The 14,402-nt window shown below is 41.6% G+C and overlaps 1 protein-coding gene across 3 annotated transcripts in view; it reads right to left on the bottom strand.

Moving 5' to 3' along the window:
* The window catches only part of LOC119800732 (myomegalin-like), a 184,366-nt gene that overhangs the window by 89,451 nt on the left and 80,513 nt on the right, over positions 1–14,402 (bottom strand). For all 3 annotated transcript variants that reach the window (XM_038310930.1, XM_038310929.1, XM_038310932.1), the window contains exons 5-8: positions 14,163–14,239; positions 10,871–10,994; positions 10,512–10,687; positions 10,115–10,232 (exon numbers count right to left, since the gene is read on the bottom strand). In XM_038310930.1, the coding sequence (XP_038166858.1) occupies positions 10,115–10,232; positions 10,512–10,687; positions 10,871–10,994; positions 14,163–14,239 (495 nt within the window). The remainder of the gene's footprint in view (positions 1–10,114; positions 10,233–10,511; positions 10,688–10,870; positions 10,995–14,162; positions 14,240–14,402) is intronic.

Genomic DNA, 14,402 nt, shown 5'->3' on the forward strand with positions numbered 1-14,402 from the left:
CTTTGTGAAATGATAATCGTTTTGCTTTTTAAATCTGATGTGAAAACAAATCCCCATCACTACTAGTATTACAAACTACATATACCCTCTTCTGTGCTCACCAAAGATGATGCAAATATATATGGAATAAGTATACTAGCATTTGTGTGTCAAGAAATACAAACTGATCCATGAGGGTAAATTTATTTCAGAATTTACCCAATAGTATTACTTCCTTCACAATGCTTACTGAGGATAAATACATAGCTTTTCCTGAAGCTGCTGGAGTCATCAGTAGTAGAAGGGCAGCTGATAGATGTTAGAGAGAGAGGCTGTTTGGGGTTAGTCTCCTAATTTTACACTGACAGAAAAGAAGAAGTGACATATGTATATCTCACAGCTCAGGAACGGTCAAATCAGAAAGCCAGATCTTCTTTGTAGTCAAGAGGGTTTTTTTTTCCTAGCCAAAATTATACATAAATTATTTTCCAGAGGCATCGTGGCGTAAGCACCTAGTGAAAAGTTCCCTCTGCTTCCCTCTACCACCGACAGAGCTCACCCTCCACTGTGTATGCTATGGCATAGACAAGGCGGGGAAACACTCTTTTAAGTTAATTCTGAGTTGCCACTCTTTTTTTGTTTATTTTCTTTTTTTTTTGTTTATTTCTTTGCTTTTTGTTTTTCAAGACTGGGCTTGTCTGTGTAACAGTCCTAGCTGTCCTGGAACTAGCAGTATAGACCAGGCTGGCCTCAAACTCACAGAGATCCGCCTGCCTCTGCCTCCTGAGTGCTGGGATTAAAGGTGTGTGCCACCTCTGCCTGGCCCACTTGCCACTCTTTTATCAAGACTCCAGAATTTGCTTATGTGAAACAATACATTAGACTATACTTTTAAGGAGTTCCTTTGGCTTCCTCCCATTTTCAAATTCACATTTATTTGAAACTGCCCTTCCCCACATGGATCTTAGGATTGTATACTATGCAGTGTCACCATATCCTTAACCTGTGTTAATTTCTAACAGCAAGCTATATCATTGTTCCAGGGGACAAACTGGGAGTAGGGGAATACTTAGGTTGCCATAAGTTTAACAGAAAAATCACACTTTCAGTTTGTAAGGCTTAATGTGTAACTTCAAATACAACATATTTTATAGGAATCTACAAGCTTTAAATCTCTAAAAAATGACTTAATTTTTAGAGTTTAAAACTTGCAGTTTTCGAAAAACGTCCCACATCTTTTCCCATAGCTTCAGACTTCCTACGCTCACCATTGTCTGTGCCTCTCCAGACAAACCTAACATGGCTGACCTACTTAAAGTGCTATTCATCTTCCTCAAGGGAAGATTTAAAAGCAGGTAATCATAACTGTTGAAGTTTAATATGTCTACCACAGTATCTGTGGTAGATTTCAAAAGATCATTTCTTTCCTCAGGCTAGGGAGTTAATACTCTGTAAAAGCAATGAAGAATTACCAACCATAGTTACCACACTCCTTTTAACTCAAGATATTGAGCTACTTAAAACAATTAACATCTGTTAATTAACATCTACCAGAAAGGGTAGAAAAACAGCAACTTGCAACTAGCCAAGTATAGATTAGATAAACCAGGGATTTTTTTTCCCCCCTGACTAGAGAGCATTGGAAAGCTTGGGGAAATTAAGAACCAAAAGGAAGGAAGTAAAGAAAGAAAGTCCTTGGCTGCAGCTACTCCATTATCAATATCATCTTGGGCTGTAGGACGGAGGGCTTGCCTTGGTCCTGTTTTAGCTATAATAGGGAGATCACCTGCGCTGGTCATCATAATATTCATATATGTCATGTCCTTAATGTATCCTCCATCACAATGAGAATCCTAATGTCTACCCCTGCCACTACCTCCACCACCGCTACAAGTTGGTCTGCCTATATAAATACCTGGGGTAGATCTGTGCTCTCTTGGCAATGAAATAATCCATATGAATTTTGTAAGTGGAGACTGTTCTTTCGTTTCCTGGCCACGCAGACCCGAGTAATCAAACATTGTAGTCAGGTTAGGTTAGATTTTCTACATGTACAGAGATATATTTCAGATAGACAGGTAATCTTCAAACAAGTCAAAGACCTATGGAAGACGGCATTTAAAATGTTTTAAGACCTTAGACTTTTCTCAACAGTGAGACAGGTCTGCTCCTGGTAGCACCAATTACTTCAAGAGGAAGATGGGCATTGAAGAGTCTCCTGATGGCGTTTGCTAGTCATTTGGACAAGAAACTGCTCTTGCCTGGACTGCTTGATGACATACTGTATGAACTGGACATGCAGGACCCACAGAAATGACTGCTGAACTTGCCCAAGGTGAGACGGTCCTTCAGGGTTCCTACTTCATGAAAGAGTCTGCCAGACACTCTGCAGGACACAGAAGAAAGTGACGGACAAACTGCCAATATAGATGGAACTGTCTTTCAAATTTCCTGCTTCATGGAAAAGTCTGCCGGTTACTATGGACCTATAGGCTGAAGATGGATGCCCCAACAGTACAGAAGAACTTTGGGTAACTGTCCAGACAGCGAGATGTCTCTGTTAACTCTAAAATTTTGGAAGTTGCTTACAGTGCATTTCCTATTTATTAGGTAATATTATATCCTTATGGGGTCTTTGAAGAGTTGAAGACAGGTAGATTATAGTTTTCCTTAGTTATGATAAAAGATAAATTAGACATGAAACTCTTCAGATACATCCCACGTCAGAATTCTACAATGCATCCCTACTCCATAGCCTCCTTAGGGTCATCTACTGTCTCAAAGTGCACAAAAGCAAAGCCACACGATAGCCCGGTCCACAGATCATAAACCATATTGACACCACTCAGCTGTCCACATTATGACACTTGCTTCCTGATGATGTAGACACAGCACAGAGTCTTGGCCAATGCCCCCAGGCAATGGTTGGGATCTGGACTTACCCTGCTGCCAGGTGCCTTCTGTAATTAAACGGAGAGTGACTCGGGCTCCCTTGCCTTGGGTGTTCTGGTGTACAGGGCCCACTTCAGATTGTGTTCCAGGCGAGCGATACCTTGATTGAGCGTAGCATCTGTGAGACTGCCCCCTTGACCTAGACCCGGGTTTTGATCTTTGTGGAGGATGGGATTCAGAGATTCTGATCTGCTCTCCGCTTTTACTTATCAGGAGTTTCTGGTGGAGATTGTCACTGAGAGACTGTGTGCCCTCCAATTGTCCTCTAAATCACGCACCTCAGCCAGGTGCCCCCCAGAATTAGATAGGGACAAGTCTGGGCGTGAGGGCTGAGGGCCTGGTCACCCCGAGTCTGGACTGTGGGGAAGAGGGTGACGAGGGTGCTGGGCTCTGCTCACACTAGCTCGTGGGTTCCAGCCATTTTGTTTCTGATTGGTCTAAGAACAATGTAGAAATATGAAAACGTTGAGAAATTGTTTGTGTTTCTTAAGCGTAGACACTTTCTAGGGTTCTCTTGGAAAGTATGGCTTTCATGAAAGGAAAGTCAAGTTGAGAAGGGGCTGTGGTTACTTCCAAGAACAACAATGTAGTTGATTCTACAATTATTTTCTCCACCGTAGAGGCATGCTCTCCAGCATCAAAGCCACATTCTGTGGTGTAGGAAGCTAGAAACCACTCAGCATTGCTGGGGGAACTCCAAGACTGTCCCCATAATTCTCTGTTACCTAGCCATACTTTTGTGTGATTTCCATCCCTTTGAAGTACTGTTTTGCTTCTAAACAAAATGCATGGCAAACATGCTCAGAGTCTTAGCTACAGCAACTGGACAAGAGAAAGACATGAAAGAAACACCAATAGAAAAGGAAAAAGTAAGACAGGAGGTGGTGGTGCATGTCTTTAATCCCAGCACTTGGAAGGCAGAAAGCAGGTGAATCCCTGTGAGTTCGAGGCCAGCCTGGTCTATAAGGGCTAATTCCAGGACAGACTCCAAAGCCACAGAGAAAGCCTGTCTCGAAAAACAAAAAACAAACAAAAAAAAAAGGGAAAAAGTCAAACCATCCCTGTTCGCAGGTGACATCATTCTTTACTTAAAACCCTATTGAGTCTATTGGAAAAATTTCACAGAAAAGTTTCAAGATGCAAAATCAATATTAAAAAAGAAAAGAAAACCCAGAACTGGGCTTTTATTTATACAAATACTCAGAGAAAGAAATTAGAAAAATGATTCCATTCACCACTCCTGGAATGCAGATACTTAGAAATAAATATAGCCAAAGAAGTGACAGACCTTTAAGACAAAATTTTCAAGTTATTGAAAAAGGAAATCACGGAAGATACTAGATATTGGAGAAATATTCCATGTTCCTGGTTAGGAAGAATTAACATTTAAAAATGTCTATACCACCAAAATTAATGTACAGAATTGATGCAACACCTATCACAATTTCCATATCATATATCACAGGTTCAGATAAAATAACTGCAGAGTTTATATAAAACCACAGGAGAGCACAAATAGCCAAAGCAAACCTAAGAGTCAGGACAATCAATGGTGATATTACAATACCTAGCCTCAAATTCTACCACAGAGCTATAGTGAAGAGGACGGCCTGGTCCTGCCTGGTCCTGCTGTAAAATCAGACAGACCGATGGGATAGAAGATAAAACTTGAAACTGAAATGCCAAATCTATGCTCACTTAATTTTTTGCAAAGGAGAGAAAAACTACTTTACAAAGAGCAGTAGTAGCCTGTTCAACAAATGGTGCTGGCAAAACTGGATTTCCATCTGCAGGAGAAAGAAATTAGGTACTTACCTTTCACTTTGTTCAAAATGGATCAAATACCTTAATTAAAAACATGGAATGCTGAAACTTTTAGAAAAACATAGGGGTACTCTTCAATATGTTGAGGCAGGCAAGAATTTTTAAATTCTTTTCTGGGATTTATTTATTTTTATTTCGTGTGTATGGGTGTTTTTGCCTGCTTGTACATCTGTGCACCACCTGTGTGCAGTGCCCATGGCGGCCAGCAGAGGGTGTCAGAACCCCCAGTGGAACTGGAATTATAGGTGGTTGTTCAGTCACCCAAATTAAACTCAGGGCTCTTAACAGCTCAGCCATCTCTCCAGCCCGGAGAACATTTAAAACAGCACAGGCACTGACCCTAAGTATCCACAGGTGGGACTCCATTGAAAATAAAAAGTTCTGTTCAGCAAAGGAAACAATCAGCAGAGTTAATAGTGCACAGGATGGCAGAAATTCTTTACCAGCTTCACCTCAGACAAGGGCTAATAACCAGAATTTACAAATACTAATTCCAAGGAAATAAAACTGCTAGTTAACAAATGGGCAAATGAACTGACCTGACAGTTTCAAAGGAAAAAGGAAAAGACAGACAGACAAATGGCCAATAGCTATTTCTGAAAGTGTTCAATCTTCTAAGCCATCAGGGAAATGCAAATTAAAACCATTATGAGATACTGCCTCACCCCAGACAGCTGACTGTCATCAAGAAATCTGACAACAAACATTGGAGAAGATGTGGAGAGAAAGGAACCCTTATTTACTGGTGGTGGGGTGAATCAGTTTGGAGATTTCCCCCAAAATTAAAAATAGAATTACCATATGACTAAGCTATATCACTCCTGACCATAGTCCCAGAGAACTCCACACCCTATGCTTATTGCTGCTTTATTCACTGCAGCAAAGAAAGAAACATCCTATCTGTACATCAACAGAGGAATGGATGATAAAATGTGTTATATATGCATGCACGCACACACACACCCACACACGGGCACACACCCACACACCATGTATAATGGACTACTGCTCATTTCTATGGAAAAATAAAGTTTAAAATATTGCAGAAAAAAATATGGACTAATAATGTATACTATTAAGTGAAATCACACAATCTCAAAAAGAAAGAGACCACTTATTTTCTCAAATATATGGAATCTACCCAACAATAATATATGTAAACTGTTAGGAATATTATTTTAAGGTGTGTTACTTTTATTTTTGTTGCATTTGTTGAACTCTGTGAAGTTGTGATACTTTGCGTGTCTCGAACACCTGATGGTCTAATGAAGAGCTGAATGGCCAATAGTGAGGCAGGAGAAAGGATGGGCAAGGTTGGCAAGCAGAGGGAATATATAGAAGGAAAAAACTGGGAGAGGGGTTCATAACCTGAGAAGGAGGAGGGCATTAGGGGTCAGCCACCCGGCTACACAGCAATCCACAGACTAAGAGTAAGATTTAAAGAAGAGAGCAGGGAAAACACAGAGGCCAAAAGGTAGATAGAATAATATACAATAAAAAAGTAGACAATAGGGGCTGGAGAGATGGCTCAAAGGTTAAGAGCACTGGCTGCTCTTCCAGAGGTCCTGAGTTCAATTCCCAGCAACCACATGGTGGCTCACAACCATCTGTACTGAGATCTGGCGCCCTCCTCTGGTGTGCGAGCATACATCAAGGCAGAATGTTGTATACATAATAAATAAATAAATCTTTAAAAAAAAAAAAGTAGACAATAAATAAGCCAAGCTAAGGCCAGACATTTATAAATAAGAATAAGGCTCGGAGTGGGATTCGTTTGGGAGCTGGGCAGTGTGAGTCCCCAAAAGAGTCCAAAGAGCATAACATCATATCATCATTGCAGTGAACAAACACATATGCAGGTCCAGTGTGACAGGAAGAAACGAGAACAAGAGAGGCTAAAGGAGAGGGGATGGAAAGGACAGAGGCAAGTAATGGACAGAAATTATAAAAGAGGATACAAAAACTCATTGCTTCCTACTTCCAATTTATGTCATTTTTGCTTTTGGTGGTGACTAAGTGCATAAAATATATTCAATAGTAAACGTGTAAAATTTAATCTGAAGCTTCATAGCTTCGGTTGTGAATGTCAATTCTTACTATATACAATTCCATTAAATTGTTTAGGCTGTGGGTCTGGTTAGTTTTGATGTATAATGTTTTTATTTATTTGCAAGGACTTTTATAATAAAGCTAATTTTTATTAATTACATTTTTTTCTTGCTATTGTCTTTCTTTTTTCCTTTCTTTTTTTATCGTTTTTATTGAAGTATATATTTTTCTCTGCTCCCCTTCTTCTCTCTCCCCCACTTCTACCCTCTCCCATGATCTCCACACTCCCAATTTACTCAGGAGATCTTGTCTTTTTCTACTTCCCATGTAGATTAGATCTACATGCCTCTCTTAGGTTACTTTCTGTTGTCAAGGTTCTCTGGGGTTGTGAATGTAGGCTGTTTTTCTTTGCTTTATGTCTAAAAGCCACTTATGAATGAGTACATACTATATTTGTCTTTCTGGGTCTGGGTTACCTCACTCAATATGATGGTTTCTAGATCCATCCATTTGACTGCAAATTTCAGCATTTTTTTCTGCTGTGTAGTACTCCATTGTGTAAATGTGCCACACTTTTCTTATCTATTCTTTGGTTGAGGGGAATTTAGGTTTTTACAGGTTCTGGCTATGACAAATAATGCTGCTATGAACATAGTTGAGCACATGTCCTTTGGGTATATACCCAAAAGTGGTGCTGCTGGGTCTTGAGGAAGGTTGTTTTCTAATTTTCTGAGAAATCACCACACTGACATCCAAAGGGGTTGTACCAGCTTGCATTCCCACCAGCAATGCGGGAGTGTTCTCTTTACCCCACAATCTCTCCAGCATAAGTTGTCATCAGTGTTTTTGAACTTGGCCATTCTTACAGGTGTAAGATGGAATCTCAGAGATGTTTTAATTTGCATTTCTCTAATGACTAAGGATGTTGAGGATTTCCTTAAGTGTCTTTCAGCCATTTTAGATTCCTCTGTTGAGAGTTCTCTGTTTAGGTCTGTACTCCATTTTTTTTTATTGGATTATTTGTTCTTTTGATGGCCAATTTCTTGAGGTTTTTTTTGTATAGTTTGGAGATCAACTCTCTGTCTGATGTGGGGTTGGTGAAAATCTTTTCCCACTCTGTAGGCTGTTGTTTTGTCTTATTGACCGTGTCCTTTGCTTTACAGAAGCTTTTCAGTTTCAGGAGGTCCCATTTATTAACTGTTTCTCTTAGTGTCTGTGCTACTGAGGTTATATTTAAAAAGTGTTCTCCTGTGCCAATGCATTCAAGTGTACTTCCCACTTTCTCTTCTATGAGGTTCAGTGTGGTTGGTTTTATGTTAAGGTCTTTGATCCATATGGACTTGAATTTTGTGCATGGCGATAGATATAGATCTATTTTCATTCTTCTACATGTTGATATCCAGTTATGCCAGCACTATTTGTTAAACATGCTTTCTTCAGAATTCTACAAGATTTTCAAAGAAGAACTAATACCAATACTCTTCAAATTGTTCCACACAGTAGAAACAGAAGGAACATTGCAAACTTTTTTATGAGGCTATAATTACCCCAATATCCAAACCACACAAAGACATCTCTAAGAAAGAGAAACATAGACCAATATCACTCATGCAAAAATACTCAGTAAAATACTGGCAAAACAAATTCAAGAACACATCAGAAAAATCATCCACCACGATCAAGTCAGCTTCATCCCATAGATGCAGGGATGGCTCAACATACAGAAATCTGTCAGTGTAATCCGCCATAAAAACAAACCAAAAAAAATTATGATCATCTCATTAGATGTATAAAAGCCTTCAACAAAATATAGCATCCCTTCATGATAAAGGTCTTGGAGAGAGCAGGGATATAAGGAACATACCTAAACAAAATAAAGGCAATATACAGCAAGCCAACAGCCAACATCAAACTAAAAGAAGAGAAACTCAAAGAAATCCTACTTAAATCAGGAACAAGACAAGGTTGTCCACTTTCTCCATATCTACTCAATATAGAACTTCAAGTTCTAACTAGAGCAATAAGACAACAAAAGGGGATATAAATTAGAAAAGAAGTCAAACTCTCACTATTTCTGATGATATGATAGTTTATATAAGCGACCCAAAAATTTCTATCAAGGAACTTTGACAACTCATAACACCTTCATTAATGTAGCATGATAGAAAATTAGCTTAAAAAAGCCAATAGCCCTCCTTTATACATATGATAAATGGGCTGAGAAAGAAATCAGAGAAACATCACCCTTCACAATAGCCACAAATAACATAAAGTATCTTGGAGTAACTCTAACCAAATAAGTGGAAGACCTGTATGACAAGAACTTTAAAATCCTTGAAGAAAGAAACTGAAGGGGACACCAGATATTGAAAGATCTCCCATGTGCATGGGTAGGTAGAATTAACATAGTAAAAATAGCAATCTTACCAAAAAGGAACTAATTCAATGCAATGCCCATCAAAATCCTGGCAAAATTCTTCACAGACCTTGAAAGAAAACTTCATGCGGAAAATCAAAAAACCAAGGGATAGCCAAAACAATCCTGTACAATAAAGGAACTTCTGGAGGCATCACAATCCCTGACTTCAAACTCTACTACAGAGCTACAGTACTGAAAACAGCCTGGTATTGGCATAAAAACAGACAGGAGGACCAATGGAACTGAATCGAAGATCTGGACAGCAATCCACACACCCACAAATACCTGATTTTTGACAAAGAAGCAAAAAATATAAAATAAAGGTTATTTTTAAAAGAGCATTGTTTGTAGGTATAAATCCCTCAGCATTGCTGGGAGAGTTCTAAGGTTGTTCATATAATCCTCTGGTACCTATACCTTTGTGTACTGTCCGCTCCCTTGGGGTGTAAGAGAGAAAGATTTGCTCCTAATAATACTGCCAGACAAGCATGATAGAATTCACTGCACAACTGTGCAACTACATCAACTATGACAAAAGCGAGCGGAATTTCCAGAGACGAGGGGATAGAGGGGCAACAGTCTTTATTCTGTGACTTGAACTACCTCACAGAAATCAATTCTGCCAGTGCCGCATAGAACCTTAGATACAGATTCTTCCTCCAAGGTCCACCTCCAGATAAGCCACCTAGTCCATACCTGGAGTTCAGACCCATGAGATGTTAAACTGAGACCCAGAGGAGCCTCGTCTAGATTTCTGACACGAAACCTTTTATGATAAAGATACATTGTGTCGTAAGCGCGAAGTGGGTAGTGGTTTACGGAACACCAACCAGTAACAAGTGCTCAAGGAACTAGGACCCTGGTGCCCAGGCCACCCAGCCTGAGCCTCACCTGCACCTCCATGCTCTCTGGCTCCTCCAGCAGATGTAGCAGTTTCTGTTTCTCTTGAGACAGCTGTTCCACGAGCCCCTCCTGGGCAGCCAAGCTCTGCTTCAGTTCTTCAATTCTCCTGGGCCAAAGAAACCAAAGGAATCTCTTTGTGTAATCATCCGACCATTAATTATTCACCCGTTTCTACTTAGGTTCCTGCAGCAAACTAGGGACCTTTCTTACTGGATGCCACTGAAGAGTCAAGCTTTAAGAAATCTGGTCCAGAGGGACATGACATCTTAGACAGGGCGAAAAGCCCACTATCAGTACTTAAAGGGGGAGCGACATCGCTACGGTGTGCTCTCCTGGGGAACACCGGAAAGGCAGCCAAAGAAAAAAGACCACCAAAGACACCCACCTGTCCCGCTGTGCCAGGGCTTCGGAGTATTGCTCAGGCTTCACCCGGTCTCCTGGTGCATCTTCCCTGTCCTTGGCTGCATCCTTCAGCTTCTCTGAGAGCTCCAGGTTACACCCCTTCTCCACCTCCACCAGGGCTGCCATCCGTGCGGCTTCATTCTTCGCTAGTCTGGATTCCTGCGAAAAGTAGGAAAATTGAGCGGTGGTCTACTCCCACCTAGGTCGGGAGTGCTAAGATACGGGGGCTCTGATGGATGAGAGAGGTAAGGGAGATCAGAGAGGCCAGAAGATAGGGCGGCCCGGAAGAGGCTCTGGGGGACCACTTGCCCAGGTCGCTGTGGACCTGTGGACACGCCTCACCTCCTGTAGCAGCTGGATCTTGTTTTCTAGGAGCTCGTAAACATGTTCCGTCTCCTGCTGCCTTTCCTCAACCTGGCGCCGGAGCTCTGCTTCATTCTGGCTGTTGAGATCCTCCACGTCAGCCCTAAGACCACATACATAGCATTTGCTAATTAGAGCAGTCACCCGGCCTAGGCCTCACGAGCAGACTCAAACTGCTCCAGCCATGCCGGGAGGGGAAAGAGGAGCCGTGCTGTGACGCTGTTTCCAGGACCCACTGTCTAGCCTTTGCATCTGACCTTTTAGTACCTCTAGCTTCGTTTTTCCTTGTCAAGCAGGGTAGGTCTGCTGCCCTGAGATTGCCATGATTGCAATAGCTTCAGAAGGAGAAGCTCATGGCGGAGGCAAGGAGTCAGCAGCTAGGATCGCAATCATGGACTTTCCCATTTAAAGGGCTCTCCTAGAGGGATTTGCTAGCAGCCTCATCCTTGCTGTTTGGTTTTAAATACTCATTCCATTAGGTTTCTAGGACATGATATCCATTTGGGCAGCCACAGAAACGCCCTCCTTTCCAACCAGGAATGGATGGAGGACCTTTCCTGAGTCTGGGACACCTCTACGGAGTTCTATCGAGTGTTCCAGGTCCCAGGCAGAGAGCAGATATTTAATCTGCGTACACTCTGGTTTTGGCTGCATGTGGCTTCTCTGATATCCCTAGGAATGGTTGTCCAAGCACTAGCATGAAAGGGGTAAGGTATCACCGGTTTATTTATAGGGAATGACAGCTGTCCTTGGATATCTGAGGATTAGAAATCTGGGGGCCAAAATCAGGTGCTGAGGTATCTTAATTCCGGTTTTGTTTTGTGTTTTAAACCATTTTTGAGAACCATGAACCATCTTCTTGTTCTCAGAGCGAAGAACTGCATTAAATCATAGGCTTATCGACCACCAAGTCTAGTGCACTTTAATATTTAGATCAGAAGGCTGTTTCCATGGGGATAAATTGGTTGTTCCCAGAGATTGCAGAATTCCTTGGTTTTTAGTGGGTGCTAACCAGCACAATTCCAGAGGCTAGACCCATCTTCTGGTGTTGGCATCGTGTAGCCTTTGTGAAGTAGGAAGGGGCAAAAGTCAAAGAAATAACCTAAGCATCCAGCAATGGGGACTTTAGGGAATCAGCCTCTCCTTTAGCCCCGCATCCCTTGAGGAAATCACCTGATTATCCAGGACTAGGAGCTTTAGGGAATGGGGGATATTTTCATCATCAGAGATAAATTCAACTTCCTATATCCCTATTTTTTACATTTTAGAAAAGCAGGTCACCCTTGTCAAAGTAGATATAAAAATGATATAACAATTTTAAAGTGTTACAGAACTCTCAAAATGTTTTGCTATATTGTTTTCTAGAGTGTATAATAGCAGGCAGGTTTTCTTAATACACATCACCAAATAAGAAAGTCCTTTTACTTATTGCTTTGTTATTTAGTAATACCAACATCTTACATATATCTGAAGATGACTTTCAGAATTTTGATCTAACTAGCTATCTTAAAACCCAAGCCATAGTATAGATCCAAAGGGGGTATCAGATCACACTGAACATATTTGGATCACAGAATATATTATACCACCCATCATTTAAAACTGGTTTTTAAACAATGACAGAAACCACACATTACAAAATTAACCTTCTTTTCATTTATTGAGACAATGTTTCATTGCATAGTCGGCCTCAACAAGACTTTGCTACATAGTCTGGTTGGCCCTAAACTCCTGATCCTCCTGCCTCAGCCTCCCTAGTACTAGGCTGGCAGGCGTGTACCACAGCAAATGGCTAGAGTAACTAACCATCCTGACAAAAGTATATAAAAGGGGCAAAAAAAGAAAAATCAAGTTTTCTTCCCACTAGAAGAAAACTCCCTTTACTCCCCTAAAGAAAGTGGTTTTCAGGAGTTTGGTTGCAACCCTGCAGGTTGGTTTGTTTTCTATGCATAATAAAGCAAATATATGGCCATATTGGTTTTGGTTATCAATGTAATATACCTGCTCTGTGAAGAGTGAATCTCAACTGAGGCGTTTTCTCCATTGAATCAGCCTGTGGGCGTGTCTATAGGGGCATTTTCTCCATTGAATCAGCCTGTGGGCGTGTCTATAGGGGCATTTTCCTTTTTCTTTCTTTTTTGGTTTTTTGAGATAGGGTTTCAATGTAGCTTTGGAGCCTGTCCTGGAACTAGCTCTGTAGACCAGGTTGGCCTCGAACTCACAGAGATTCGCCTGCCTCTGCCTCCTGAGTGCTGGGATTAAAGGCGTGCACCACCACCACCCTACAGGGCATTTTATTAATTGTTAGTTGATGTAGGAGGTGGGCGGTGTTATCCCTGGGTAGATGGTCCCAGGTTGTATAAAAAATTTAGCTAAGCACGTCAGTAAGCAGTATTCTTCCATGGTCTCTTCAGCTCCTTCCTTGAATTCCTGCCTGACTTCCTCTAGCAATAACTGTTGCCTGACAAAACACATTCTTTCCAATCCAAACTAGTTTTGGTCAATGACTTCTCACGGCAACAGGACACCAAACTGGGACACACGTTTACCCCACGAGACCTGTGCTGTCTGTGAACAGCGCTCAGCGCTCTTCCTCTTTATTTACCCTACCAAGGGCTTTCTGCCAGAACAGACAGAGGTCCTGCTTTTTAACAACTGTGTAATAGGCCACAGGACAGATGTACTGTTCAGCCATTGGCCGATTAGCAGATGGCGGCTTCAGGTTTTCTGCCATTACAAAGAATGATCCTTTTATGGGTGCCTTTATTTATGAGGAATAGAGTTCCTCTAGGGATTATCTGAGTCTTTTCACCTTAAAAATTAATAAACCATACCAAAATCAATGTCATACTGCCCACGTCCACCAGAAGAACGTGAGAATGACAATTTCCCCGGACATTATGCCAGCTCTTGATATTGTTTCTGTTTTTTAGACTGACTGGTCATTTCTGATAAATGTTCTTTGCAAACGCTCAGCATTCGCTGCCTCCTGACTAGTTCTTTCCTCTCTAGCAGGAAACCTGCAGTCTCAGCTCTGCGAGACTCACCCATCCACGGCAAGGTGCATCTGACTAAGAAACAGATGCATCCGAGGAAACATGAAATCCATGGCTTCACGTCCCAATAAGACCTGCATTCCAATGTAAAGGCTAAGGTTCAGGACTTTGCATCTGAACCCATTCCTCTCGGGTGAGTGAGCCGGAGCTCGGGGCAGGACGGAGCGAGCTCCTGTGTACACGCTGCTCGGCACAGAGCTTGACCTGCAACTCACCGTGTCTTCTCCAGGTGCTGCTTCCTGTCCCGGAGTTCTCTTTTCAGGCTCTCCACTTCAATCTTCAGCTCGATATTCTGCAAAGCACACAGACATTAACCGTCATTAGCGACTGCCTCTCACTATCCTGACTCCTATTTGACTTCAGCTCTGGTCCACACAGCCTCGCAGCCCTTTGCAGAACCCTCGGCGTATGTGGACACCCAGATGGATCTGTAAACAAGCTCCTCAGATCCGAGA

The sequence above is a fragment of the Arvicola amphibius genome, chromosome 14 (assembly GCF_903992535.2).
Source record: "Arvicola amphibius chromosome 14, mArvAmp1.2, whole genome shotgun sequence".
Classification (NCBI taxonomy): Eukaryota; Metazoa; Chordata; class Mammalia; order Rodentia; family Cricetidae; genus Arvicola; species Arvicola amphibius.